The following is a 26,060-nucleotide window of genomic DNA, read 5'->3' as shown; positions in this document are numbered from 1 at the left end:
TGGGGACCACACCTTTACAACACGAGCTTTGGGGGAGACGTTAAAGGTCCAAGTCATAACACAAAGCAAACCTTCATTTTTTTTTTTCTAAATAACTTGCTGCTCTGCTTGGAACTCTGTTCTCTCCATCATCTCCATCTTCTCACCTCCACTTAGTCACCTCATCCAGAGATTCAAGATGGCGGGTTGGAGGAAGGCTGCATATCCAGTGGCTCTGTGGCATGGAGTTCAAGCCGTGGGAGAGACACTTCACAGCGAGGGCATTGATGGATCTTGGAAAATGACCGTGAGATTTTAAAATACTTAATAAAATGATCATTTTTTATATAAAAAAGGTCACCTCATCAGGGAGAGCTTCTCTGATGTGTGAAATAGGGACTCTGGCCCACCTACTCTGCTTTATTTTGTATTTTATTTACTCATTTTGGTGGTGCTGGGGATTGAACCCAGGGCCTTGTGCATGTGAGGCGATCACTCTACCAACCGAGCTACATCCCCAGCCCCTCCGCTTTATTTATTTTTTTCTGCCATCAATTGATTTGCTTGTTTACCATCTATGTTATATCTCCCCCCACAAGTGTTTTTTTTTCCCCACAAGATGCTTTAACCATCTTCTTCAGTGTTGTGTCCCTTGAGCCAAGAACAGCACCTGTCATGGTCCAAGTACTCAAGAACTATCAGTTAAGTGAGTGAAGAAAAAGAATCACCATTTGGAGCTCCCCTGGGCTCTAGCACAGAGCCAGACACAAGCCAGGCAACCACTCATTTTCGGAGTGACTGAAGGGTTGGCAATGGCTTTGTGTCATCACCTCAGGGCCTGACTGTGTTTCGGGATTGGCCATGTGGTGGTTTTATTCTTCAGAGGGTCCTGGAAATCCAGAAAACATGAGAAACAAACCTCAAGACAAGGTCAGCCCCGAGCGATGGTGCCTGGCATCCGCCTCTCCCCTGGACCACCTCTCCCCTGGACCACCTCAGAGCCCGGCACGAACAAGGTGATCCAGCAAGGAGCCCGTGGGCAGGTGAATATCTCCAAGGCTTGGCTGAAGCGATCATCAATGCTCCAAAAGTCTGGGCTTCGGTGTGTCCCTGAAAGGACACCCTGTGGGGGTGGGTGGAACGTGTAGTCATCATTTATTAAACGTTACTTGCTTCCTGGATACTATGGTGCGATGCTGATTTGTATTTCCTTCCTTTTCCTTCCATGCAGGTGGGTGGCTGGCTTGGTGTTTGATTGCCCTGGGGGAGGGATGTGTCAGGCCAAAGGCAGAAGCATCCTCTCTAAGATTTCGGTCATCATGGCCAATAACTCAAACGTGTGGAGGATCAGTTTGTGAAATTCAGCAGAATGACTTGGAAGATTCAGAGGAGAGAGACAGAGATAGGCTTCCCTCAGACCAAGAAAAAGAGAGACCCCTAACCCCCACAGGACCAGGTAGGGTAGAGGAGAGAGCCAGTAGGTTCCTAGAGCAGGGGGGAGGCAGAAAGACCCCAGGGGACAAATGGGTACATGGTGTCTCCATGGCCATGAGACCACAGAGACCCAGGTCCCCTCTCCCACCAGTGAGTCCTGTGACCCACACCAGGCGGAGCCGTAGGAAGGACCTGGGGCCAAAAGTACCACACAGAGATGGACGAGCAAACTCTCAGGGGCAATTGGTGGCAAAGACCCTGCGCTCTGTGACCGGGCCCTGCAGAGGAGCCCGTATCCTTGGCAGGACAGCCTGGTCGAGCTGAGGGACACCCTGAGAAACCCAGGCGGGAGTTCCCTCTGGCTCTGTGAGGCTCCAGATGGGAAATTCAGCTGCTTCTTTAAAACGAGATGCAACCATTCTTGCATCCTGGCTTTTGGGAGAGAGATTCCCATCCACTCTATTTGTATTATTGGAGGACTGAGAAGTGAGCAAGAGAGGAAGGGACGTGTGGATGGATTTCCGGTTGGCCAAGGACTGGCTGAGCCTGTTTCCTGGCACCTTGGTTTCCAGGGTGTCCTTGAGGAGATTCAGGGGAATGGCTTCCTCTGGGCTTCTGCGTTCACGGTTAGGGAAGCAGTCCGTGCCTGATGGTGCCATACACCGTCACACCTTCTTTTGTGTAAATAATACCTAATAAAGCGAGGTGTGCGCCTGCTGCTGCAGAGAACATCAGCTGTTAAACGCTTTCCTTTCCACTCCATTGACTCTCCCTATTTATAGCGACTCCAGCAGAGTGTTCCTGTCAGATTCCTTTCCTGCCAACTGCTGCCCTCCTCATCTTAATTCTGGAGGGTACATGCCCAGGACCACCTGGTCCCTATGGTGCTGGCCTCTGCTGGGGCAGGAGTGAGTAGAGAAAATGCAGAGGGCGCAGGGACCTTCTCCCTCTTGCTATCTAGGCTTGGCCCAGATGTGTCTTTGCAAATGGCGGCAGTAACAATTCTCTGACCTGGGTTTACCTGGTAGAGGTAAGGGGCATCTACCGAGAGGAGAGGATTAAAGAATCTGGGTCAAGAGGAGGCTTTTCTTTTGTGGGGTGGTACTAGGGATTGAATTTAGGGCACTTGACCACTAAGCCACATCCTCAGCCCTGTTTTGTATTTTATTTAGAGACAGGGTCTCACTGAGTTGCTTAGGGCCTCGCCCTCGCTGAGGCTGGCTTTGAACCCTTGATCCTCCTGCCTCAGCCTCCCAAGCTGCTGGGATTTCAGGCATGTGCCACAGTAAGAGGAGACTTTTTGTCTTCAAAAGAGGACAACAGCTGCGGAAAGAGCCAGAAAGGTGAAGACTCCATTTAGGATGGGGATATTTTCCTCTTATTAACACTGTTATGCTTGGTACTTAATCTTTATGGAGTTGCTTCCTGTGTGCTGATCACCGTACTGAGAACTCAAATAAATGCCTTATCACTTAACCTCATCCCAACCCGATGGGGAGAGTGGACAGTATTAATCAGAGGGGAGTTGCTCATAGGAGTAGGACCATCTTGTAGCTGGTGAGTAGAAATAAATGAATTATGCGAGCAATCGTTCGGGCAGAACAGTGGCATGTTATTTATTCCTCGATCCCAAGAGTGGATTCTAATCCAATAGGAGTCATGTCTAAGTAGAGCCTGAATCTGCACAGGCACCACTTCTGGTTGCCCTGGTAATGGGACCCTCACTTTAGGACAAGAACATTATAATTGGAAAATGCAAATGAAATCAACAGTAATTAGAGAGGAGCATGGTGTGGTCTAGTTAGTGCTACCTTGGGGGACAGGAGACAGTGGGTAGGGACAGAAGGGAGGCCTCTTCTGTTGTATATGAAAGTTACCTTGAGAGGGGTCGGGGCCTCTACCTGCAGCCTCTCCCAGGGGGTTTGGGGAAAGTGGGATGGATAGGAAATCATGGTTTGCCCGTCCCCTCCCACCCCTGGCACAGCCCCGCACAGAGACATTTTCCTGGGGAAAATAATGAAAGACCACCTTCATGGTCATCTGTGGCTTTGTACTTGGCTTTGGACACTGGGGTCGTGGCTGCCCTGAGATCTGAGATGGACAGCATCACCACACCGTAATGTTGACCATCTGCTACTTAGATCTTACCAATACCATGCCCCAAAGGACTATGGGAGTAGTTCTTACTTTTTTGGGGGGGGGACTAGGATTTAGCCCTCGGGGGTGCTTTACCACGGAGCCACATGCCCAGCCCTTTTTATTTTTAAATTTTGAAACAGGTTCTAAGTTGTTTAGGGCCTCCCTAAGTTGCTGAGGTTGGCCTCAAACTTGTGATCCTCCTGTCTGAGCCTCCTGAGCTGCTGGGATCACAGGCACACGCCGCCACGCTTGGCCGGTTCTTGTTATCGACATCACTTTATAGAAAAGGAAACGGAGGTTCAGAAAGGCTAAGCACTCCGTGTGGGGCTCAAGACCAAATATTTGGCTCCGGTCTAAGCATGCCATTCTCTGTGGCTTCTTAGTCATCTTTACAAAACTAAGGAGACTCAGAGGTCGGTCAAGGATGGCCCACCTTGGCAGACTGGCTCGGCCAACCCAGGAAATCGTGGCACTAATCAATGTTTATTTTAATACGCGCTGAAGTTTTAGGACTGTCCATTGTGACAGCACTCTGGTGGCAAGAGCTGAGCAGTCCAAAAGGCTATGGGGACTCCATCCCGGAAAGATGCACAATAGAGTCTCAGACAGCAGGAAAGCAAAGTAGATTTGGTGGATCACAAGGACTCTCAAATCTGAAACCCTCTGAGGATTGTGCATGGATAGAAGAAAGTAGATATTTTCTAATTCCATCCTCCTCGGAGACAGTGTCCTTGGAGAAAGATAAAGGAAACCAATATTCCATGCCAAGTAGTTGAGATTCATTTTTCTGTTTTTCTCCTTTGAGCCAAGGGAGGGGAAGGCACATGCCCAAGGTCACCTAGCTGAGCAGTAGCAGAATAGGGATCCTCATCCAGGTCTGATGGACTCCAAGGACCAGCTTCTTCTAAACCGGCTCTGTGCCTTCCAACCTGTTACAGGGCAGGCATTTATATGCTGGACACGGTGCTGGGCTCAAGATTTCCTAGGTGAGTGGTGGAAGATAGTCTGTGTCCCCAAAGAATTGAAAGTCCGTGTGAAATAAGGTGCTTTGGGTGTCAGGAGACAAGTCCTCTTGGAGTGCAGTCCCTGCCCAGTGGAAAAGTTCTAGATGAGAAGGTTCTAGATCCAGGTCATGATTAATGGACAGCGGTTTTCATATCCAATGCTTTTGACTCCCCTCATCTTGAAATAGGCTTGGGATCTGGGCCCCAAGTATGGGTTTTAGGCAAGAATGAATTCTAGGCTGGATCCCCTCTGAGTTCTCAGACAGGAGCTTGATTGTGTTCTAGGATGGTGTGCAGAGAAGGCGCCAGGGTTCTAGTTGGGTTATTCTTATTGCCCAGGGAAATGTTGGGTCCTCACCTAGATTTAGACTTGGCTAAGCTCAGGACTAAATATTTCACTCCCTCAGTGATTGGCTTTGGGTGCTGGGGTCTCGGCAGAGCTGGGACATGAGATGGATAAGGCAGGTAGACTCAAGGACACCATCCGTTGTGACGTCCTGGCCGGCTTCTCTTTGGTTGCTCTTTTGTTCAAACTGCATGTGACATTTATGTGGGAAGTCTTTCTCAGCCTCATTGGAAAAAGGCCATCGTTTCTCCTTCACCGAGGAGTGAAAATAGAAAAATTGTGTTTTGCATGGTTTCCTTAATCTATTTACCACTTCCCCCCAAAATGACACCACTTCCCTGGTTGGTGTTAATCTTATGTCTAAGGACAGATGCTGACTGCAGAATGCCAAGGAAGTCCTTTCTAAAGGCTCAAGGCCACTGGGTTGAAAGATCCAGGGACTTCCAACGATCACCTTCTGAATGAACTGGGGGCCACCAGGCCATGAGCTACTGGGTTCAGTACGTGCAAAGTGAGCTGCGCAAACCTGGGGACCTGGGGGTAGTTTTGGGGGGGGCTAGATTGAGGGGAGTGTGGTGAGGAGTTCCTAGTTCCCTCCCCTATTCTTGCAGAATCCAGGCCACTGACCGGCTATCTACCTTTGCCCACGGGAAAAAAAAATCCACAGAACCAGAAACAGGTTGATAGGAGTAAATTTCGAGATTCTGGGCCAGAGCAGACTGCAGGGACAGAGGGAGGCCACAGCTGGAAGCCACGTGGAGAGAAGATCCAGGAGCGAGGAGATGGGAAATTTAGTAATCGCATTAAAAAATCAAACAGCAGGCCTCAGTGGTTGTCACTTTCTGTCCGCTGAGATTCACAACACTTGACATCCAATTATAATTGTGGGTTCCTATAAAACAGCCCATTAACTGCGACTATAAATTATTATTGCTTATGTGGAGTAGGCTGCTGGCTTAGTACCTGATAGCGAGGATTATGGAAATTATTAACAAGCAGCAGTGTCTCTCAGAGTCCTCCTGCTCTGGGGAGGATGTATAGACCCCCCCCCCCCCCGCCCAGGAATGAAGACAGCTGTGTTGGGGGTCCTCACTGCCTGTTCTGCCCAGGATTACGGCTGCCTTTGTGTCTGATGGGGGAGGGAGGGCTTCTTTCTCAACCGCTCCTCAAATTTCCCACCTCGTCACCTTCCAGAGACAGAAAGGTCTATGCGTCCATGCATCTGCGAGCACACTTAGGCACACGCTTTTGCACGTATGCAGTCAGGTGGTATTAATTGCTCACATCTGCTGAGTGCTTTCCACGTACCTGGCAAAAGCTGAGGGATTTCCCAGTATTTTTTTTTTTTCATCTTCATTGTGGTTGGGATCTGGATTGTTCCCCCCGAAAAGATCACGGGTGGGAAGAGCATGGTCCCCAGGGCAGTCAGGTTCACAGAGGGGGGCTCTGAGGCAATGATTGGGTTAGAAGAGTTTGGACCCCATCCATTTGGTGGCTTAATAATTTGAAGGGACTAGTGGCTGCAATTGTAGGCAGGTCGGTGTGGCTAGCGGAAGGAGGTCACTGGGCATTTGCCTCTGGGGATGATAGCTTGTCCCTGGCTCACCTTTCTCTCTGTTTTCTTGTAGCTCTGAGCTGAGATGTATTCCTCTGCAGGACCTTCTTCCATGAGGTTCTGCCTTGGAGCTGGCTGACCAGGGACGGCATCCTCTGAAACTATGAGCCAGAATAGATCTTTCTTCCTCTTAGTTGTTCCAGACACATCTCGGTACAAACAGACATTCAGGAATTTACTCCACTTTCTAAACACCCAATCCCTCCAATGCCACATTCCATCCCCTCCCCTCTGGGGACAAGAGTGTACCAGGGATTGAATCCCCGGGCATTTAACCACTGAGCCACATCCCCAGCCCCCCCACCCCACCCCACACACACCTTTTTTAAATTTAGAGACAAGGTCTTGCTAAGTTGCTTAGAGTCTTGCTAAATTGCTGAGGAGGCTGTCTTTGAACTCATGATCCTCCTGCTTCGGCCTCCTGAGCTGCTGAGATTATAAGTGAGCACCATCATGACGGCCCAATGCCACATTCTTAGCTGTTCCTAGATTCTCATGTGGACAACCCAATGTGTACACACACACACACACACACACACGCTCACACAAGCACGCACATTGTGCAGCTCCTGGTACCTGTCCCACCTATGAAGGAAAAACCAACATTCATGTTGATATATACCGTTTCTTGAATTCCTTCAAATAAATCCTTTCATCCCTTACCAACCTCCTGAATCAGCAACTTCTGCTCTCTCCATTCCTCCTCTGTAAGCCGCACTGCTTCCTGGGAGGGGAGGGCCAGCCAGGGAGCCTTGGGCAACCAGGGCTGGTCTTGCCAAGGACTCCATGTGCCTTGGGAAAGTAGGGAGGGAGCCCTGGGCCCTGTCCGCTTCATGTCTTCCCAGAATGTTCCAGAGCCTCTGGTGAGTTTATTCTGTGGTTATTGCAGGGATTTGCCTCTTATCATTCCAGTGCAATTTGGAGAGGGAATCCAGAGGTGAACACCCAGGCTAGATTCACCCCCAGAAAACAAAAGTGGTCCATCACTTTTTAAGATTTAGTAAATTTTTTTTTTTTATAGCAAAAAGAGTACGTAAGCGTTATTGACCGTTTTGCCGAACACCTGGTATCTACCATCACATTTAATACTCCCTGGAATTCTGTGGGGGAGGAACTATCATTATCAACCCTTTTTACAGATGAGGAGACTGAGGCACAGGGGCGTTTTCTTGAACAAACTCGTACAGCTAAAAAAACGACGGCACACATTTGAACCTGGTTTACGGAAACCCAAAGCCCGTCCTCCTAACCCCACCCATGCCTTCTTGTGGCTGAAAACAGGATTTCTTAATTGTTCTCTTTTTATAAATGCAATGTCTACTCAAGTCTCAAAAAAAAAAAAGGACAGACTAGGAATAATTACAAAAAGTTTTTCATTTGTCTTGGCTTATGTTTCGGAAGAATCTTTGAGTGCACTCTTTTTTTTAAAGTCTGGAATCTTCTCTCAGTTTTATTTTTTTTTTCTCCTATAATTTTTCTTTCCTTGGGTATTTTTACAGAGGGGGATTTTCTTATCCATTCTTGTGTGTGTGTGCGTGCGTGTGTGGGGTGTGTGTGTGTGTGAGAGAGAGAGAGAGAGAGAGAGAGAGAGAGAGAGATGCACTTTGTGTTACTAGGGATGGAACCTGGAAGGCTGGCCTTGAACCTGGGATCCTCCTGCCTCAGCCTTCGGAGCGGCTGGGAATCCAGGCCTGCACCACCATGCCTGGCTGGGTTTTTAAAAATGGGTTTTGCTGGAGAGCATATGGGGCCCTTGTTCCATCTTTTTAAATTTCAGACTGAGAGGAGACGGGAAAGCTTGTATTTTTGTAGTTTTCTTTTTCTGGACTAGGGTTTTGGTTGCTGTGATGAGTAGGAAGTGAATTTCCGGGGAGTTAGCATTGCCCAGGAGAAGCTTGCTGATGGGCAAAGCAATTTCCTCCCTGAGTTTATTCTGGCAGCGGAAGTTAGAAGGGCCCTGGCCTCTCCTCTAAGCTCCCTCATTAGGAGCTCCTTGCGGAAATGCCTCTGCTGGGCTTGGCTTGCTGTCCAGGGGTACCATGAGGGTCCACACCTTTGAGGGCCCACAGCTTTGAGGGATGCCTCCCATGTCACCGGTGTCCTGTGTCCTGCCCTGTGCCCACCGCTCCAAGGAGAATCCCACCCTGGCTTGTGGCTGGCTGGCTTCCCTGTCTCTCCCTCCTCTCCCATTTTTAACTCCACTTCTGTGACCATTACAGTTGGAATTTATGAAGAAAGAATTAACAGCGTGAGCTTAAATGATTATAATAAAAATGCAAATTTGAAATGTCCCCTTTAATAAGGGAAAAAAAAAGGACTAAGGGGACAAATACTCCAAGGTACCTCTGGGCAGTGGAATGATGAGTGATTTTTATTCTTTGCAGTTTTTCCTATCTCAGTTGGGGTCTCTATTACTTTTACCTCGTCGTTTATCTTTCCATTTCAAAATGTCAAACATGTAGAAAATACTAGAACCGACATCTGTGAACTCACCGTGAAAGTGTAGCACATGTTAACATCCGCCCTTGTTCGTTTCAGATTTTCTGCTTTTGGACATCTATGACTTCTCATCGTCAATGACTTCAATACTGGATGCAAGGTAACTTGGGGACTCTCCAAAATCCTTCAGGAAACGGTTTATTTATTAATAGCATAAGAGGCGGCGAAAACTGTAAATGGGAGACTTGGTACCTGGGTCTCAGGGGGATGGAATCTGGTTTTGCAGTGGTGCTACTGTGGCCTCAGACCTTTCATAGAACTTGAGGGAGAAGTTGGGGTGCACATACAGGTTTAATGGCTAGGAAGCGTTCCCCCCCCAATCCTGTATCTATGGGATCTGCAGACTAGTGTCACCTGGCAGCTATTTGGAAATGCATTGGGGCCTCTTCCACCCTAATGTGTGCACGAATCACCTGAGGATTTTGTGAAAATGCAGATTCTGATGCCCACCTGGGATTGTGCATCTCCAGAAGCTCCCAGGGGATACAGATGCTGCTGGTCTGCAGACCACACGTTGGGTAGCAAGGCTTTAGAGAAGTTTCCATGACTCTGAACAGAAGAAGAAAGCCACCCTGGTTGTATACAGTTGGCCTTTAGCCTCATTGGTCAGAGCCACTGTGGTACTGAATTTATAAATTTTTTTTTTTTTTAGAGGGAGAGAATTTTAATATTTTTTTTTTTTTAGTTTTCGGCGGACACAACGTCTTTGTTTGTATGTGGTGCTGAGGATCGAACCCGGGCCGCACGCATGCCAGGCGAGCGTGCTACCGCTTGAGCCATATCCCCAGCCCCTAAATTTTTTTTTTTTGAATATCACCTTTGTTCCTGGAGAAAATGTTCAGCCACTAGAATGCTTTAGGATTTTCCTCCCAGATTTGAGTGCCCCAATTATTGCAAATTATTGTTATTAACTCCTTGAATGGAGTACATTGGGGGTGAACTCAAAGTGTAATATATTCTAGCTAGAAAAAAAAAAGGGTAAATTTCTGTAATTTCCCTATTCATTATGAAGTACAGAGTACTTCAAAGTGAGAAGAGTTGTCTTATTGTTGGTAGGTGAGAGGGTTTTAGTTACAGCACTGAAATTTTTTTTAAAAATATATGAATATTTGTTGGGATTTGAAAGAATCTCATAAGGTAAAATAAATAAATAAATAAATAAAATTTTCCATCTGAATTCTGAACCAATTGAGAAAAAAAAAAAGTCAAAACCAGAAGGTAGATTGGGAGATGACAACCATTTCCTTATTATGATAAAGGCTAGATTGGGATCTGATTCTGTGAATTGAGGGGCCCCATAAGTCCCCTCCCCACCTCAACCCCCGCTGGGACAGTCCTCCTGAGGAAAAGGCCAAGTCTGAGGAACAGGCACACTTGCCCAGATAGTACCTGACCCTGGCCTGGACAGGAAAAGGACGTAAAGAGACAAAAACTAAACAGTGGTTGATAAATCTGCTCAATCCCATCAGGAAATTGGACCAAGGACTGAACCGGCTGTTTCATCAAGCTTTCCCGCCCGTCACTGTGACCAAAAGACTTGACAAGAACAAGTAGAGGAGGAAAAGTTGATTGGGGACTCAAGATTTCAGAGGTCTCAGTCCACGGTTGGCCAAGTCCATGGTCTGGGCACAAGGTGAGGCAGAACGTGGTGGAAGAGGGGGCAGAGGAAAGCAGTTCAGGACAGGGCAGCCAGGAAGCAGAGAGAGAGCTCCACTCATCAGGGACAAAATATACACCCCAAAGGCACCCCCCCCCCCAGTGACCCACCTCCTCTGGTCACACCCTACCTACCTACCGTTACCACCCAGTTAATCCGTATAAGTGGATTAATCCATATAAGTGGATTAAGCCATTGATTAGGTTGCATCTCTCATAACCCAGTCACTTCACCTCTGGATTTTCTTGTATTTTCTCACACATGTATTTTGTATTTTGAGGGCCGCCACCTATCCAAACCATAACACCCACCAACCAGGTAAATTCTGCACAGAGAGGAAGGGTAGACCAGAATCTAAGAGTGTTTTGTGAAAAAATCCTTCTCCTGGGAACCAGATGAATGGGAGCAAGACATTCCTTTATAGCAAGGGTGGTTCTTTTGTGTTTTAATTCATTCGTGGAACTGATTTTTTCCATTTATGACAGCAAACACAGAATTTCCTTTTAAAATAACTGAAGCAAATAAAAAAGAGATGCTTTAAAGACAAAGAATAAATAATAATAGTACAAATAATATGCAAATATGCCAAAATTATAAAATGATGTTCAGATGTCTAAAATTCAGGAAACACTGACCCCCATCAAGAATCCCTGAAATCTCAATGTCACATTTCAGCTTCACAAACTGAGGATCGGGACTTCTTACCTAATGTTCTTCCTGAGGGATGGAGGCTGTAGTTCAGTTATCTGACCATTGGCCATGGTTTGGTTGGGTTTCACTCAGTAGAGGGTGTTTAGAACAAATAAACTCAGACCCTTGATATATGATTGGCTTTGATTTCATACGTATAAATCATTTATAGGCCAAGTCAGACTATCTTAATAGTATTGATCCAAGACTTTTAATTCTCTTTTTTTTTTTGGTCTCTCTTATTTTTATAAATTCACTGTGAAAATTCAAGTGGGTAGGAGAGCAAATTCCATTTTTCAACAGCATAAAAGGAGACTGCAGTTTTTAGATGAACCAGAAACATGTTCCGTCACTAGAGGAGGTCTGGGGAGTTCCTGCAGAGGGGAACCCCAACTCAGGACGAGTGGGCTTCTTGGCAAATGTCACAGAAATGAATTGAAAGACGTATAGGTTAGAGGCATAGAAAGAGCCTTATTTAAAAAAGCAGAGACACATTCAAGAGAGAGCACAGGCCGGTCTTCAGAGTGAGAGATGCTTCTGGAGTCTCAGGCTCTTCTTTTAAAGGAAACCCTGTGAGGAGCAGGCATGACATCAATCTGGTGATCCCGAAGGGTGGTCTGGCAATTCTCAGGATCCTTAGGGTGACATCCTCTCCACTATCTTATCAATAGGTAATATTGGGAGAGTACCCTATATTTTAGGTTTCTGGAAAAATATATTATAGGTTTCCTATTCTTCTTTGCTCAAACTATTCTAAAAAATATAGTTATTATTGGGCTAATAAACAGCGCACAGAGCAACTTTCATAAGTGATTGAATTTCCAGTAACTTTTAAGATCATAAGTGAAAATTTGTAGGTTTACCTGAAATTTGGAAGTGACAGGCCCCAGAGAGAGATCTGGCTTGGGGAGCCAAGGTCTGTGGAACTTTCGTCAAAGTCTTTCTGATTGAAGGTATAGTTTCCTGTCCTTCCTTTTGGGTCCTCTCTACCTATCTTTTGTTTCTTCTGTCCTATCTCAGTTGTCCTGACGTGACAAACAGGGACACCAATATCCTTTCATCCATCGCATGTCAAGGTTATGTTCACAGGTTCCAGGAGGTAATAACAAAATGGCGCCAGGTAGAATTAGCTACATGGGACTTATGCCGAAGGAAGGAAGGAAGGAAGGAAGGGAGGGAGGGAGGAAGGAATAAAACCTGTATTTGGCAGAAAAATCTTGGCATCCAAATGAGAAACATCAAATCGTTCTACACTAAGATTTCATTCACACTGTTACCTGTGGGCCATTTTGCTGATAAGTTCCCCCCCAAAAGGTTATTTGCTCTAAGTTTGTACTCAAAATCAAATATGCAACTGTTAGGGGTGACAGCCTCCCCCACTAAAAAACTCTCTCAGAAAAGACAGGAGTCATCTTACATTTGAGACTTTATAAAGTCTATATTAAAAGAGACACCCTTTACGTTATTTTCTTTGGAATCACGATGTTCTGTGTGTGCCGCCTGAAGTGAGCTGACTCAGTGCTAATTTGGGATGTTTATATAGGTCGCTGGATGGACTTGGAGACAGAACAGGAGAAGAAATGTAATACAGAGAAGGCAGAGAAGCCTGGCGCAGATTTAGTCCTCATTCTGGGCCACGTGAACCCACAGTGCAAGCGTTGGAGGTAAACAAGCTCCTGGAAGGTCCTCGTAACAAGCCCCATGTGACATGATGACATTGCTTGGATCACGACTCCATCCATTCTCAACCAAGGACCAGAAAGTTCAACTGTCTTAATGCCCTGGGAATGGGTGCATGGAACTAGGAGGAAGTTCTGCCAGGTTACCATGCCTGGGTTTGCAAAGAGGAGCTTCCCAGACAGCCTCAGCAGAGAGCTGTTGGGCAAGGCAAAAACGAGACCCGGATGCCAAAGATTAATGAGAATTTGCATATTATAATTTCATAAAGCGTGAGTGGGAAAGCAACATTTTAAATCCATCTGTTTATGCAGATGATCTGATTTTAAATATATCCGAGTCACTAATGTAAACTAGACATTAGGGGTAGAAGCTGACCATGTAACCTAAATTCCTAAAAACTGAGACTAGGTGGAGTCCTGGGAGTTTTCCTACAAGATCAACACAGCCAAGTCCGGGCAATTTCGTGTGATTCACTATCGTAAACTCAAGTTGGCAGAACACATTAAAAAATAATCATTGGGACTTCAGTAGATTCCCCTTGGCTGTGGCAGACATTTGAGTGACAAGGTCACAGCGGGACTCTGGAGCCTTCTAACCTCAGAATCTTCAAGGCCAGGGCTCTGATGTTATTTTAGGGACTCGACAGAGCATTTGTTGAATTTTTTAATTAACCAAGAACCGTCTTAAGAGGCATACTCTTGGCGGACTGTGGCTTTTCCAATAATCCTCCTTTCTGTAGAATAACCAAGCTTTTAATTGTTTTCATTACAAATTATCATTTTTGTTGACTTTTTGCCCAGTTTCTTTATTAGGTAGACCGTTTTTTTCCGAACAAAGCCACAGAACGCTTGTCCTTTGTGTAGTCACCAGTGTTCGTGGTGAATCTTCTGTCTACAGCTAGTAACAGAAGAAAATGGCTGAGGTTTTTTTTTGGGGGGGGGGTCAGATGATCACCACTGTCTGATTTCCACAGGTTTTATCTTTCTATCCAACTCGACTGCCCCTAATTTGTAATCCTTATGCAATATCATCTTGATCTTCCCCAACAGAATCACCTTCATGGAACCATTATCTTATACACTTATTAATTCAGATTTACCCCTTTTTTTTTAATCTAGCAAACACTAATGGGTGGATTATCCTAGGATTTCCTATGAAAGTAATTATCAAAGACACATTATATTGACCAGCATCTCTTTTATGAAGATTTCCTGTAGGAGATTGATTCTTACTCCGTTGAGCTCACATACTTAGACCAGCGGAGGTGTATTTTCCATCAATTTTCTTCTTTGTCTTGACAATTAGGGAACTCAGAGCTATGTTTGAGCTCAGTCATTGCAGAACTTTTCTATTTGATAGTGTCCTTGATGGGATTCTATTTTCTTTTTAATTACTGAACTTTAAAAAAAAATTTTTCTTTTTTAGTTGTAGCTGGATGCAATACCTTTATTTCACTTATTTATTTTTATGTGGTGCCAAGGATCGAACCCAGGGTCTCCCTTGTGTGAGGCGAGCGCTCTACCGCTGAGCCACAATCCCAGCCCCTTAATTACTGAACTTTTTTTTAATCTAGAATTTAGTATTGACCCCTGTGGTATCGACTTCACTCCTCCCAGTCAGTTTGGTTTTGGAGGACAGGCTTGGTTCAATTCCTACTCCATACCCCTTGATACTTGTCCTTGTAGCCGTAAATGAAATATTAGAACTGTGCCCAATTTCTTCTTCTTATCTCCACTTCTCAGATAATAACATACTGGACTTAAAAACACTATGAAAGCCACTGCATATCTGTTTCCTATTCCCAGGTCTAACAAACTTCATTGGTGGCCAATTCTTCTCAGAAGACAATTTAAAATTTAGCGCTGTGGCCTAAGTCTCTGCTCTATAAACATAAGGAATTTCAAGTTAGAAGTTGCCCATTTGAGTCCCGACTGTGTCACCTCAGGCAATTCCCTTTAAAAAAAAAAAAAAAAAAACATCTCTGGGCTTCAATTTCTTCCCTCTGAGAAGCAGGAATAAAATTCTTAGTTATTGCAAAGAGAAAATGATTTAAAGTATGTGAAAGGACTTTATTCCCTTAAACTAGTATAGAAGTCATGATATTATTATTCAAGGACAGGAGAAAAATCGGAGTCCTGTATAAAATGCCTTTGTGTCCTGAATTCTTTTCCTCTGTCATTGAATCTTTGTTTTTTCCATCTTACCCAGAATCTCCTTCCTGGGCCTTTGTCACAGGGTTCTGAACGGCGATAGCCTTGCCAGGAGGGCAGGGGACTTTGAAAGGGGCATAAAAGACCTTTAAAGCTACGGTAAAGAGCCTTGCACGGAACTCCATTAGGATCCGATTCTGCTGGGTTTAGTGGGCTGCAGATACAGCCAACTACAGAGCACGGAAGAGCCAAGTCGGGGGCTGAGGTACAGCCACAGTCGGGCTACAAATGCATCTGTTCCACACTAGGTCTGGAGAGGAACAGAGCCCCTTCCTAGGAGCCCGAGGACAGGATGGCGAGATGGACAGGTGGCAAGACTGCAGGGTTGAGCATATGTCAATCAGACCGGTACTCCTCAGAGAAGCTCCAGACTGCGGTGTGCTGAGACGGGCCATGTCCATAAGGCATGTGTCAGTCAGCCATGATCCAATTAGCCGTTTGCAGTCAATCATGTTCCAGTCAAACGGGCATCAGCCAGACACGTGTCAGTCACATAGACTCATCTCCAGGCCTTCAAGGCACATGGGGATAAAATAAATGCCAGTCATACACATGCCCCTGGATGCGTTTTCCCAAACACTCTGTTGAGTGAGGAAAGATGACAAATCACACCCTCTCCCCAAGCAGGAGGAAGGACCATGTAAGAATTAAGAAGTTTCTAGAAGCTCTTCCATCCTCCCCTGATTTTCTCTTATATCTTTCCTTCATAATCTAATCCCTTTTCCTCCTGTCTGATGATTATTACTTGTGGCTCTGTACCAGTGGGGACAGATGCCCAATGGTGAGGTCAGAGAAAGTGGAGCTACATCTTACTCAGAGATGGGGTTTCAAAGTCAACAGATCAGGGACAAAGGGACATAAGCAAAAATTGCCTTGAGAAGTCCCCTCAATCCAACATTGCTGGTTTTACCATTCATGCTGTATCAGTCCACTTGTGCTGCTATAACAAAACACCCCAGGCTGCATAGTTTATAAACAATAGAAATTTATTTCCCATAGTTCTGAAGACTGGAAAGTCCAAGATCAAGGCACCAGTAGTTTCTGTGTCTGGTGAGGCCCCAGTTGCTCTTTCCAAGATGGAGCCCTGGATGCTGTGTTTTCCGATGGCAGAAGGGAATGGGAGGGCCAAAGGTGGACAGACTCATCCCCTTCAGCTTTTTTTTTTTTTTTTTAGAAGGATACCCATCCTCCATCCATGAATGAGGAGCCCTGTGTCCTAATCCCCTCTTGCTACTGTTGTGTTGGGGGGATTAGGTTTCAACATGAATTTTGCAGAGGATAAATATTCAAACCACAATTTGAATGGACCATCTTTGCAACAGATTTCTGTTTTCCAGTTGGACACCTGAGGAACTAGGTGATTTGCACTGAGGAACTGTGGGGCATAAAAAGTAATGATTAACATTAGAGTCACAGTTAGTGTGGAGGCAGAATGCTCCTACTGTGAAGGGCATCCTCGGACTTGGAGGACGAAAGATACCAGCCTCCCTTCTCATGGATATTGTGTAGTATAGGTTCATTTTATCTGCAAATTGGAGACAAAATTACTTATGCCATTGAAGTCATCTCTCCTTTTCTCCCTCTGACAGAATGTAATTGAATTTAGGTGGACTACATGCTAGAAGTGACTCCATGGCGTCATCAGATGAAATCTGACTTAGTGTTGAAAATGTGTCTGGTCCCGTGCTCAGGGCTCAGGTGAAATCTGGGCACAGGCATACTGGTGCGTAACAAATTCTAGGGTCTCGGATTCCTCCTCTCCAGTGTTTCCTGGACTGGGAAACAGGGAGAGGAGAGATCAGGCAGTGATGTGCCAGGGCTGGTTAGTTCTGTCTCCTTATGGTTGATTGTGCACATCTCTTCCTAGCTCTGCATTCAGTGGTGCCACGACGGTAGTTTAAAACTCGTCATGATGGGAAAGGATGGGAAGAGATATTGGAGGTCTTAAATATGGGAAATGCTGGAGCCACTTTGAAGATTGCTTGGAAAATGTTGGTACGCGAAGAGACAGCTTTTGCAAATGGCCGGGGTTGCATTGTAACAGAGACTGTTAAGTGCCTTCTCCATATCTATTCTCGCCTTCTTTCTTAGCATCAAAATCCTGGGTTGTCAGGGAGGCAATGTATTCACTCAGCAAAGAGATGACATTTTCTGGCCTTTACAACTCGAGGTGGCCAAAAGATAAACATCAGTCACTTGGTAGATTTTGGGAGAAATCTTCTCAAAGTGGGTTGACTTAGAAGGAGAGTTTCCCTCCCTCCCTCCCTCCCTCCCTTCCTTCCTTCCTTCCTTCCTTCCTTCCTTCCTTCCTTCCTTCATTCCTTCCTTATCTTTCTAGATGGAACATAGCTATGGTGAGTGGAGCCCCAGCAACCATCTTGGACTATGAGGATGGAAGCCAAGTGTTATGGTTTGGATATGGGGTGTCCTCCAAAGCTCCTGTGTTAAGACAGGGATGTTCAGAGGTGAATTGGTTGAGCTGTGAGAGCTGGAACCTAATCAGTCTGTTCTAGTTTAAATGAACTGTGTGATATCTGTAGGTGGGGTGGGCATGGCTGGACGAGGTGGGTCACTGGGGGTCTGTCCTGGAAGGTGCATCTTATCTTTGGCCCCTTGATCCATTTTCTCTCTCTGTTTCCTGGCTCTCTTCAATGGAGCAGCTCTCTCCACCATGGCTTTCCATCTTTCCCAGAACTGTGGACTAGACCTCTGCACCATGGGCCAAAATAAACCTCCCTTCCTCCAAGTCCCTCTTGTTAGGTATTTTGGGCACAGCAACGCACACAACTGTGGGCTCAGGATTGGAGTAGAAAGACAGAAAGAGCCTTAGTCCCTAATCATACAACAGCTGCTGTTCTGGCTCTAACATTCCAACCCCAGGCTTCTTGAATTGGAGAGGCTAATTCTTTAATTCGTTTAAGTCACTATGGTCTGGGGGGGGGGGAAAGCCCATTAGGAATACACTTTCTATTTAAATAGGACATTGATGTTTTCATTCCACACAAGAAAAATGGAACGAGTCTTTTATACATTTGTTTTGGGATATTTATGTGGACTTCCCACCCCCAACTGATAAGAGCCACAGGCTCTCCAGACTTATCAGAAAAAAACAGTGCCAAGTTCATTGTCAGAGCGAGGAGCCCACGGGGACACCTATTTATTGGCCTAAGTTGACTGTTCATCTCTGGTGCTGAACTCTGAAAGGCGAGGGAGGAACATGAGGTTACATTTGTCTAGCCAGGAAGACAGCAGTCCGTATTCTCCTGGGAAAGGAGTGGATCTCTATTTCTGCACCTACTACAGGTAGACAGGTGTGAGGTCCACCTTGAATTGGGAGGGTGGGGGCGGGGGAAGAGTAGCCCCTAGACTGGGGCATGGTGCAGACAGACTTAGAGACAAATCCTGTTCCAGAATTTAGCCCAGGATCCTTAATCCTTGATCTGAAAGAGCTCCCCTAAAAAATCATGATCCCAGGGATTTTCCAGCTCCCAGGTAGCAACTTCTCCAAAAGATGATGATCTGGAGGATGTCACTTCCTCCAGGAAGGTCCCCACCCACTTCCTGTTATCCTCATCAGGGTGTATAACAGTTATTTGTTTATGTGACTCTCATTCCTGGGAGAGCTCCATGGGTGGGGACAGGATTAACGACCACACACTGTGCAGCCTTGGCACCTGGCCAGTCTGCTGAAGTGTTCAGTAAGTAGAGGCCGGTTGGGTGAAATCCCATCAATTCTTCATTTCTGGGATTTTACCCAGTAGGTTCTTTACCAGGGTGAGGAACAGACCATATCACGTCCCTCTGGTTCCTGGGAGATGCACTGTCATTGCACCTGTTTTATCTAATCAGCAAGTGGGACTTTGTTCACACCCTGGGGGCAACGGATATTAGTTATATCTGGCCAGAGACTCTGGATCCCAGAGTCTAGACTGAGCCAGCTTGGACCAAGCCACTTGATCCTGGGTTGCAAGAGCGACTTAATTCAAGGCACGTTGGAAATCTCTTATCATAAGTACACTTTATGTCCCAATTTACTAATGGCAAAAATTGGCCCAGAGAAGTTAGATAATTTGTCCACAGTCAGGACATTGCAAAGGTAGGGCTTCACGTCAGTCCTTTTGGGCTCCCCAAATGGTGCTTGCCTCTGTAGCATGTTGTCTGTAGATAGAAGCATGGTGGGGACAAAGCAGGGACGGACACAGGGTGGACACATGCTGTCTGTGAGGAGACTCACAGCCGGCATTCCCCAAGGTGTAGAGAGAAACATACACACCCACAAAATTTGCTGTGTGGATAAGGTTCTCTGATTAGGACGGTTAGGATTCCTAATATCTGTTCTCTCCTTCTACAGGAGAATCCCCTATTTTTAGCTGAACACAGTAGCACACAAATTAAGGATTACATTTCCCAGCTTCACCCACATTTCAGTGTGATCAAGGGACTGAGTTCTCTACTCAAGGCAATGTGGGTGAAAATAGTAGCACTACCTTCATCCACCCTTAGGGGGCACTATCCACAGTGTGGGAAAGTTGTGATGTTGCACCCTCAAATGGAAGAGGCATGTTCTTCCCGTGCCCCTTTTTGCTCTTGAGATACTAACTATACGAATGGACAATAGTCAGACAACTTGACAGTGGACCTCTGACCGTCTGGGCCAGAACTGTTCAGGACTTGGTCAAAGATGGCTCGTTTCCCTATATCTGTCCTTGCCTCCAACTCAGGACCAACTAGAAAAAGTCAAGTGTGTCCCCAAACTATTCACAGAAGCTGTCTCACTTCTAATGAGTCTGTCTCCAGCTCCCCACCAACAGCCCTGCTAACAAACAGCCTCACTCAGGGGTGACTTGAAGACTTTCTTTGGTTCCACTATAAACCTTTCCCCCCTCTGCTGCCTTTGAGTCTCTGCCAGATGCACGGCTCCTTGCTCTAGCAAGCTCTCAATCGATAGCCCTGTTTGCTCTCTTTTGGGTGGTCCTCATTAGTGTCTCACTCCCTTCCTGCTGAGTGGAATGCACAAAGGTGAACCATCCTGAATCACAGGCACCTGGAGGCCAGTCTCTGATGTCCTGGACCTGTCACACGTTCTGGGTTCTCAGTGACAGAGAAACACACCTCAATCTCTTAAAGCACTGCCAATTTGGGATTCTGTTTCAGCAAATACACCAGCAAACACACACACATGCACACACACACACAAAGACACACACGCACACAAGAGACTTCCTTTTTGGTCTCTGAATAGTCAGACTTCATCTATTTAAACCTCACTAATTTGGAATGTGTGCAAGTTTGCCCCGGGGCAGCCTGGGTAAAAGGGACCATTTGCACTGGATTAAAAATTAGAGTTTGCTGAGCAGATTCATGTACTCTGAATTTCACTCATTTAAACTAGAATTTTTTTAAGGTACTTTAGCCTCTCTCATTTGCATACAATGATTGATATGCTAATTACAATAGACTCATACCTATTCATTAAGACTGAGAGGCTACTTAGTCTGGGCAGTCTGAGAATGTTTGTAATGCCAAGGAGTTAAGCTGCATTAATGCACATAAAATTCAGAATCTTCATCAATTCTGACTGAACTCTTCCCAATCAGGATAAACAAGCACATTTTACTGACTCTTTATCAGGTGTTTTCTTCACACCCCTGTGTGATTCTGTCCCTCTGCATACAGCTTTGGCTACTGCTTGGCTCAGGATTCCAGGACACCGAATACTTTGGGATGAGGGATATATAAGGGCAATTTATATATAATCCATCCCTTTTCTGGTCACCAGAAGCTCGGGACCTCAGGTTCCTGCTGAAAATAGCTCTTCCTTCTGCATCATTTCTCCAATTCCCTCCAACGGCATAGGGGAAGCTCAGAGGGGCGAACCCACAGCCCTGATTTCTCTGTACCATGGACCCATCACTTGATGCCCTGGGAGATACTTAGGTCAGAAAGATGAACCAAGGCACAAACCTAATGTCTTAGACTTTTGTGTCATCTGCCCTTGTGAGTTAGATTTTGATTCCAGAGTGTCCAAGCAGAGAACTGACCCAGCCAGACTTACGTTTCAGAAAGAGAACATCCCTGCACATCCGCATATGATCCTTCTTTGCCAGACTTTGCTAACAAGAAATCCCCCCTGCCATTTCTGCCCCCTGGCCTCTCCCCCATGCCAGGCTCTTATGGTTTGGATGTGATGTGTCCCCCACAAAAGCTCACATGTGAGACAATGCAAGAAGGTTTAGAGGAAAAATAATTGGGTTTGGGGAGTCTTAATCAGTGAATCCATCCACTGATGGAATTCACTGAGTGGTAACTGAAGGCAGGTAGGGTGTGGCTAGAAAAGGTGGGTCATTAGGGGTGTGCCCTTGGGGTATATATTTTGCATCTGGCAAGTGGATTGGCATGTGAGCTGCTTCCCTCTGCCACACTCTTCTGCCATGATGTTTTGCCTCACTTCAAGTCCCGAGGGGGCTCAGTCTATGGACTGAGACCTCTGAAACCATGGGCCCCCAAATAAATTTTCCCTCCTCTAAAATTGTTTCAGTCACAGCAGCAAAAAGCTGCAGCCCGTCCTCAGGCCCAGCTGCACCTTGTGTTGGGAGGAGCTGAATAAATGAATGGGTGTGTCGAGAAGAACTCAGCCTCAAGGACACAAGAGAGCCATATTTATTTCACATGGACAAGCATGATTCCATCGCATGCTGAACATGAACGCTCGCGTGAGGAAAGTACCCGTAACAGAAAAATCATGTGCTTTTTTGTCCACAGGGAGCAAGGAGTCACAGAGTGGTTTTCAAAGACAGTATCCTTCCAGAACAGTTGAGACCACACAGGCTTTTGAAATCACTGGCTTATTTCATCATCAAAGGGTCTATCTCCCAGGAAGGGCCAGACGGATGCTTCTGGCTTTACCATCTCTCATTGAGCTACTAAGACGGTGTCCCATCCCACCACCAAGGGATGCTCAGGGAAATTGAGCTCAGAGGGAAGATACATGCCACTTGGAATTCACAAGCCCCACTCCCGGGTAGACAGGGACGGGGACGGACAGCTGTGTTCATAGCAACAGAACCATCACCACTTATTATATCTGTTATCCTTGGGAGAGCCTCGCTTCTTGATAGCAAAAATGCTCAAGGCCTCTTTCTGATGGGCCGCAGGGAGAATGATTCTGGAACTGAATGGGCGTACCAGGAGCAGTAAGAGCCAGGGGCAGGACCCTTCTTGTCCTGGTTCCAAGATGGGCTGGAGCCTGTGGGTGGGAAAGAGGAGGATGGGTCTCATGGAACTTCATGGAAGAGGCCATCGGGGAAACCCTTGCCTGTGGGTGACTTATTCCCATCGGAAGTCCTGCCCGACCGTTTCATAGAATTTGATATTATAAGGTCTATAAAATTCCCGGAGCTGGTCTATCACTTCGGGATCGATCTGTACATGAGTTCTCCCTTTGGATTTGCCCAGGCATCGAGGCAGGAGGTTCGATTCGGTTTTTTTCAAGCAAGGGAACCCTTTGGTCTTGTTGAAGTAGAAGTGTCTGTCGGTGATGAAGCGCTTGATGCCCAGGAAGTCCTGCACCCGCCCCATCTCGCCCGCGGGGTCGGTGATGAGCCGCTCGCCGCTGACGAAGTGGATCTGGGCCAGCGGGAAGTAGCGCAGCCAGCTCTCCAGGTGCAGCACGTACATGCCGATGCGGATGGCGTTCCAGGACACGTCCACCAGGCCCAGGCTGCGGTTGCGGAAGGACAGGCCCTCGAAGGTGGGGATGTCGGGCTTCTTGGACAGCGTCTGGGTGTAATCCGAGATGGCGCGCGTCACGGGGTTGCGCACCACCACGATCAGCTTGGTGTCTCTGGACATGTTGAAGATCCGCCGAGGGGCCTCTTGAGTGACAAAGTAGCTGGGCGTCTTCTCCAGCGTGATCTGGGTCTCCAGGGTCCTAGGCATCAGGCTCCTGGGGGGCGGGGAGAGAAGGGGGACACGTGGTCAGACAGGGTTCCCCTGGTGGGGTGAGTGGGGGGCGCAGGCACTGCCCCATCATCTGCCTCTGCCCAGTGGTCAGTTGAGCCCTCTCCTCTCCGTTACCTTTGAGGTTCTCACCTGGTGTGAGAACCCATCATAATTCTTGATTTTTTAAAAACAAAACAAAAAAGTCTGGTTTGCTTTAAGACTGGCATTAAGCCGGGTGTGGTGCGCATGTCTGTCATCCCAGAGGCTTGGGAGGCTGAGGCAGGAGGATGGCAAGTTCCAGCCTCAGCAATTTAGCAAGGCCCTAAGCAACTCAACACGACCCTGTCTCTAAATAAAATGCAAATAGGGCTGGGGATGTAGTTCAGGGGTTGAGTGCCCCTGAGTTCAGTGTGTGCACACACACATTCACAGAGGGCTAGAAATGACTTAAATATACATCAGTGTGGGTTAAACAAATTATGGAATAGCCAATTAACAGAGTCAGGGAGCTCTGTATTTTGCAGGGAGAGGCACTCAGGACTGAATATGGGGCTCTGCTCATGCTGGGTGAGTGCTTTGCCACTGAGTTACATCCCCAGCTCTGCACATACTTATAGGGAGGATTTCCAACATACAACAGAACAGCTCTCTGTAATCTGTGGGTTCTCCATCTCTGGATTCAACCAATCGCAGATAGAAAAATATTACGAGGAAACTACATCTGTACTCAAATGCACAGGTTTCTTATCATTATTCCTTATATAATGCATAATAATAATCATTTACATAGCATTTGCACTGTATTAGGTATCATAAGCATTCTGGAGATGCTTTAAAGTATACGAGAGGATGTGTATAGGTTATAGGCAAATTCTACACCGTTTTGTATAATGAGCTTCTATGGATTTTAGTAATCCCTGGGGGTCCTGGAACCTTTTTTCCCAAGGATTGACTTGATAGTTTCTAATGATGACAGGCAGGATACAGCATGTTTATCTCTGGAAGGATACACAAGAAACTGGTAAAGATAAGTTGCTCCAAGGGAGGGAAGTTGAGGTGGGTGTAGAACTAGGAAATCAGGGATAAATGTAAATTGCTTTTGACTGTATAATCTTTTACGCCGCTTGAAATTTTTAATGCATTTATTACATATTCAAAAAATACAAAGTAAGTCACTGAATGTTGTTCTGGCAAAGATTTTTTTACAAATACATTAAGAAAATCTTTTTTCTGGATTAAAAAAAAAGAAAAGCTTAGTTTGCAGGGATAGCAACTGTTACAGAAATGAGGTCTGACATCTTCCTCTGTGAAAAACATCTGAAATACATCCTTCATGTGGACTAGAAGAAGCACGGAACTCCAGGTGGGTTGGGACCTCGGTCAGAGTCAGGTAACACAACCCCTCTCTCTCCCTGTTTTAATTTCCTGGCTCTGCTTGAGATGTTAGGGGCTATAGGTAGGGGATCTGAAGTCTCCTTCCCAGGTGTGCTTTCAGACCTTGACGGAGGTGGAAGGGTCTGAGGACAGGGGGACAGGTAAGCCCCCTGCATATGCTTTTCTCTGAGACTAGCAGGAGGGGCTCAGGATGGGTACAGATAGAGGTCAGGTTTAAGATTCCGGAGAGGAAGATTGAAAGAGTTGAAATGTGACAGCTTATACCTTTCTAGTGTAACAGGAGACTCGCTGGACATTAAGGGTGGTGACGGGAATAGGTTGAGGGTTAATTATGAGAATCTGGAACATTTACTATGAAGGATGATTGGGTGGCGAGGGGCGGGGGAGTCCTATAAAGACAAATTTAAGATTATTTGGCAGTGCCGAAGATTCAGTTAAAGCTAGAATTGATAAACATACACAGGATGTGCTTGTAAGGGTCAGCAATCTTGTCCACACTGGTTGGCAACCCAGGGACAAAAAATGGGAAGGATGAGAGATTGCACTGGTGCATTGTTAAGGGACTGGGACAGCAAGTCACACAAGGAATTAATGGTGGTGATGATGCTATTGAAATGATTGTTGATTGCATCCAGGGCAGGGATGGAGGAAGGTGAAATAGAAAGGGTCATAGATGAATTTGAGGATAAGACATTTAATGAGTTTGAGACTGTGGTAAACATGGAAAGAATCAAGGTTGTGATGTGTGGTTTTGTGCAGCTGCCGTAAGAAATAACCGTAAACTGGGCAACAGAGCACAACGTAAGTTGATTCCTTAGTAATTCTGGAGGCCAGAGGTCTGCAGCCAAGTTGTTAGCAGGGGCTGGTTCTTCTAGAAGCTCTGAAGGAGAGATAGCTTTAATGCTCCTAACTTTAATGCATTTGTTAAAACTAGCTTCTGGTGGCTGCTAGTGGCAATCTTTGTTGTTTCTGGCTCATGGATAAATTAATCCACACTCTGTTTTTGTCCAGGTGGCCCTCATCCCTGTGTATCTCCTCTCCTCTCCCCCACTTTCTTCTCTTATGAGGACGCTCATGGTTGGATTTGAGTCTCACCCTATTCCCTGACGACCTCATCTGCAGGTCCTTAATTTAATTACATTTGCATAGACCCTTTTTCTAAGTAAGTTCATCCTCACTGGTCTATCTCAGTGGACATATTCTTTCGGAGGGTCATCATGCAACCTATAACATAACCCTATGAAATTCCAGAGCTAACCACTCCAGAGTCATGAACATTTCAATGACAAGATCCAGGTGTGGCCATTAATAAGCATTGCTAAAGGGAAGAGAAAATGGAGACATTTGGTGTAGAGGTGTCCAAGAACTGGGAGGCCAGGTGGAGATGATCATAGAAACTAGGAAACAGAAGACCAGGAGCCAGGGACCTCTGTGCCCAAGGAGTGGAAAGATGGACGTCCCGGGTGTTGGG

The 26,060-nt window shown here is 46.2% G+C and overlaps 1 protein-coding gene and 1 long non-coding RNA gene across 2 annotated transcripts in view; both read right to left on the bottom strand.

Annotated features, from left to right (window-relative positions):
* Window positions 1-3,022: 3,022 nt before the first annotated feature.
* On the bottom strand, window positions 3,023-7,218 carry LOC139702869 (uncharacterized). The gene is made up of 3 exons (XR_011705443.1): window positions 7,185-7,218; window positions 6,509-6,666; window positions 3,023-5,152 (listed from the first exon to the last, which is right to left on the bottom strand). It is a non-coding gene; the product is annotated as an uncharacterized lncRNA (long non-coding RNA).
* A 14,677-nt stretch (window positions 7,219-21,895) lies between these two features.
* Window positions 21,896-26,060, bottom strand: part of Hs3st2 (heparan sulfate-glucosamine 3-sulfotransferase 2) — an 84,634-nt gene continuing 80,469 nt past the window's right edge. The window contains exon 2 of the mRNA XM_027948760.2: window positions 21,896-23,198. Within this exon, the coding sequence (XP_027804561.1) occupies window positions 22,580-23,198 (619 nt within the window). The 3' untranslated portion in view covers window positions 21,896-22,579. The remainder of the gene's footprint in view (window positions 23,199-26,060) is intronic.

Source organism: Marmota flaviventris, chromosome 19, assembly GCF_047511675.1.
Source record: "Marmota flaviventris isolate mMarFla1 chromosome 19, mMarFla1.hap1, whole genome shotgun sequence".
Taxonomy (NCBI): Eukaryota; Metazoa; Chordata; class Mammalia; order Rodentia; family Sciuridae; genus Marmota; species Marmota flaviventris.
Note: the sequence above shows the minus strand (reverse complement) of the source record. Positions and strands in the feature narration are given on the sequence as shown.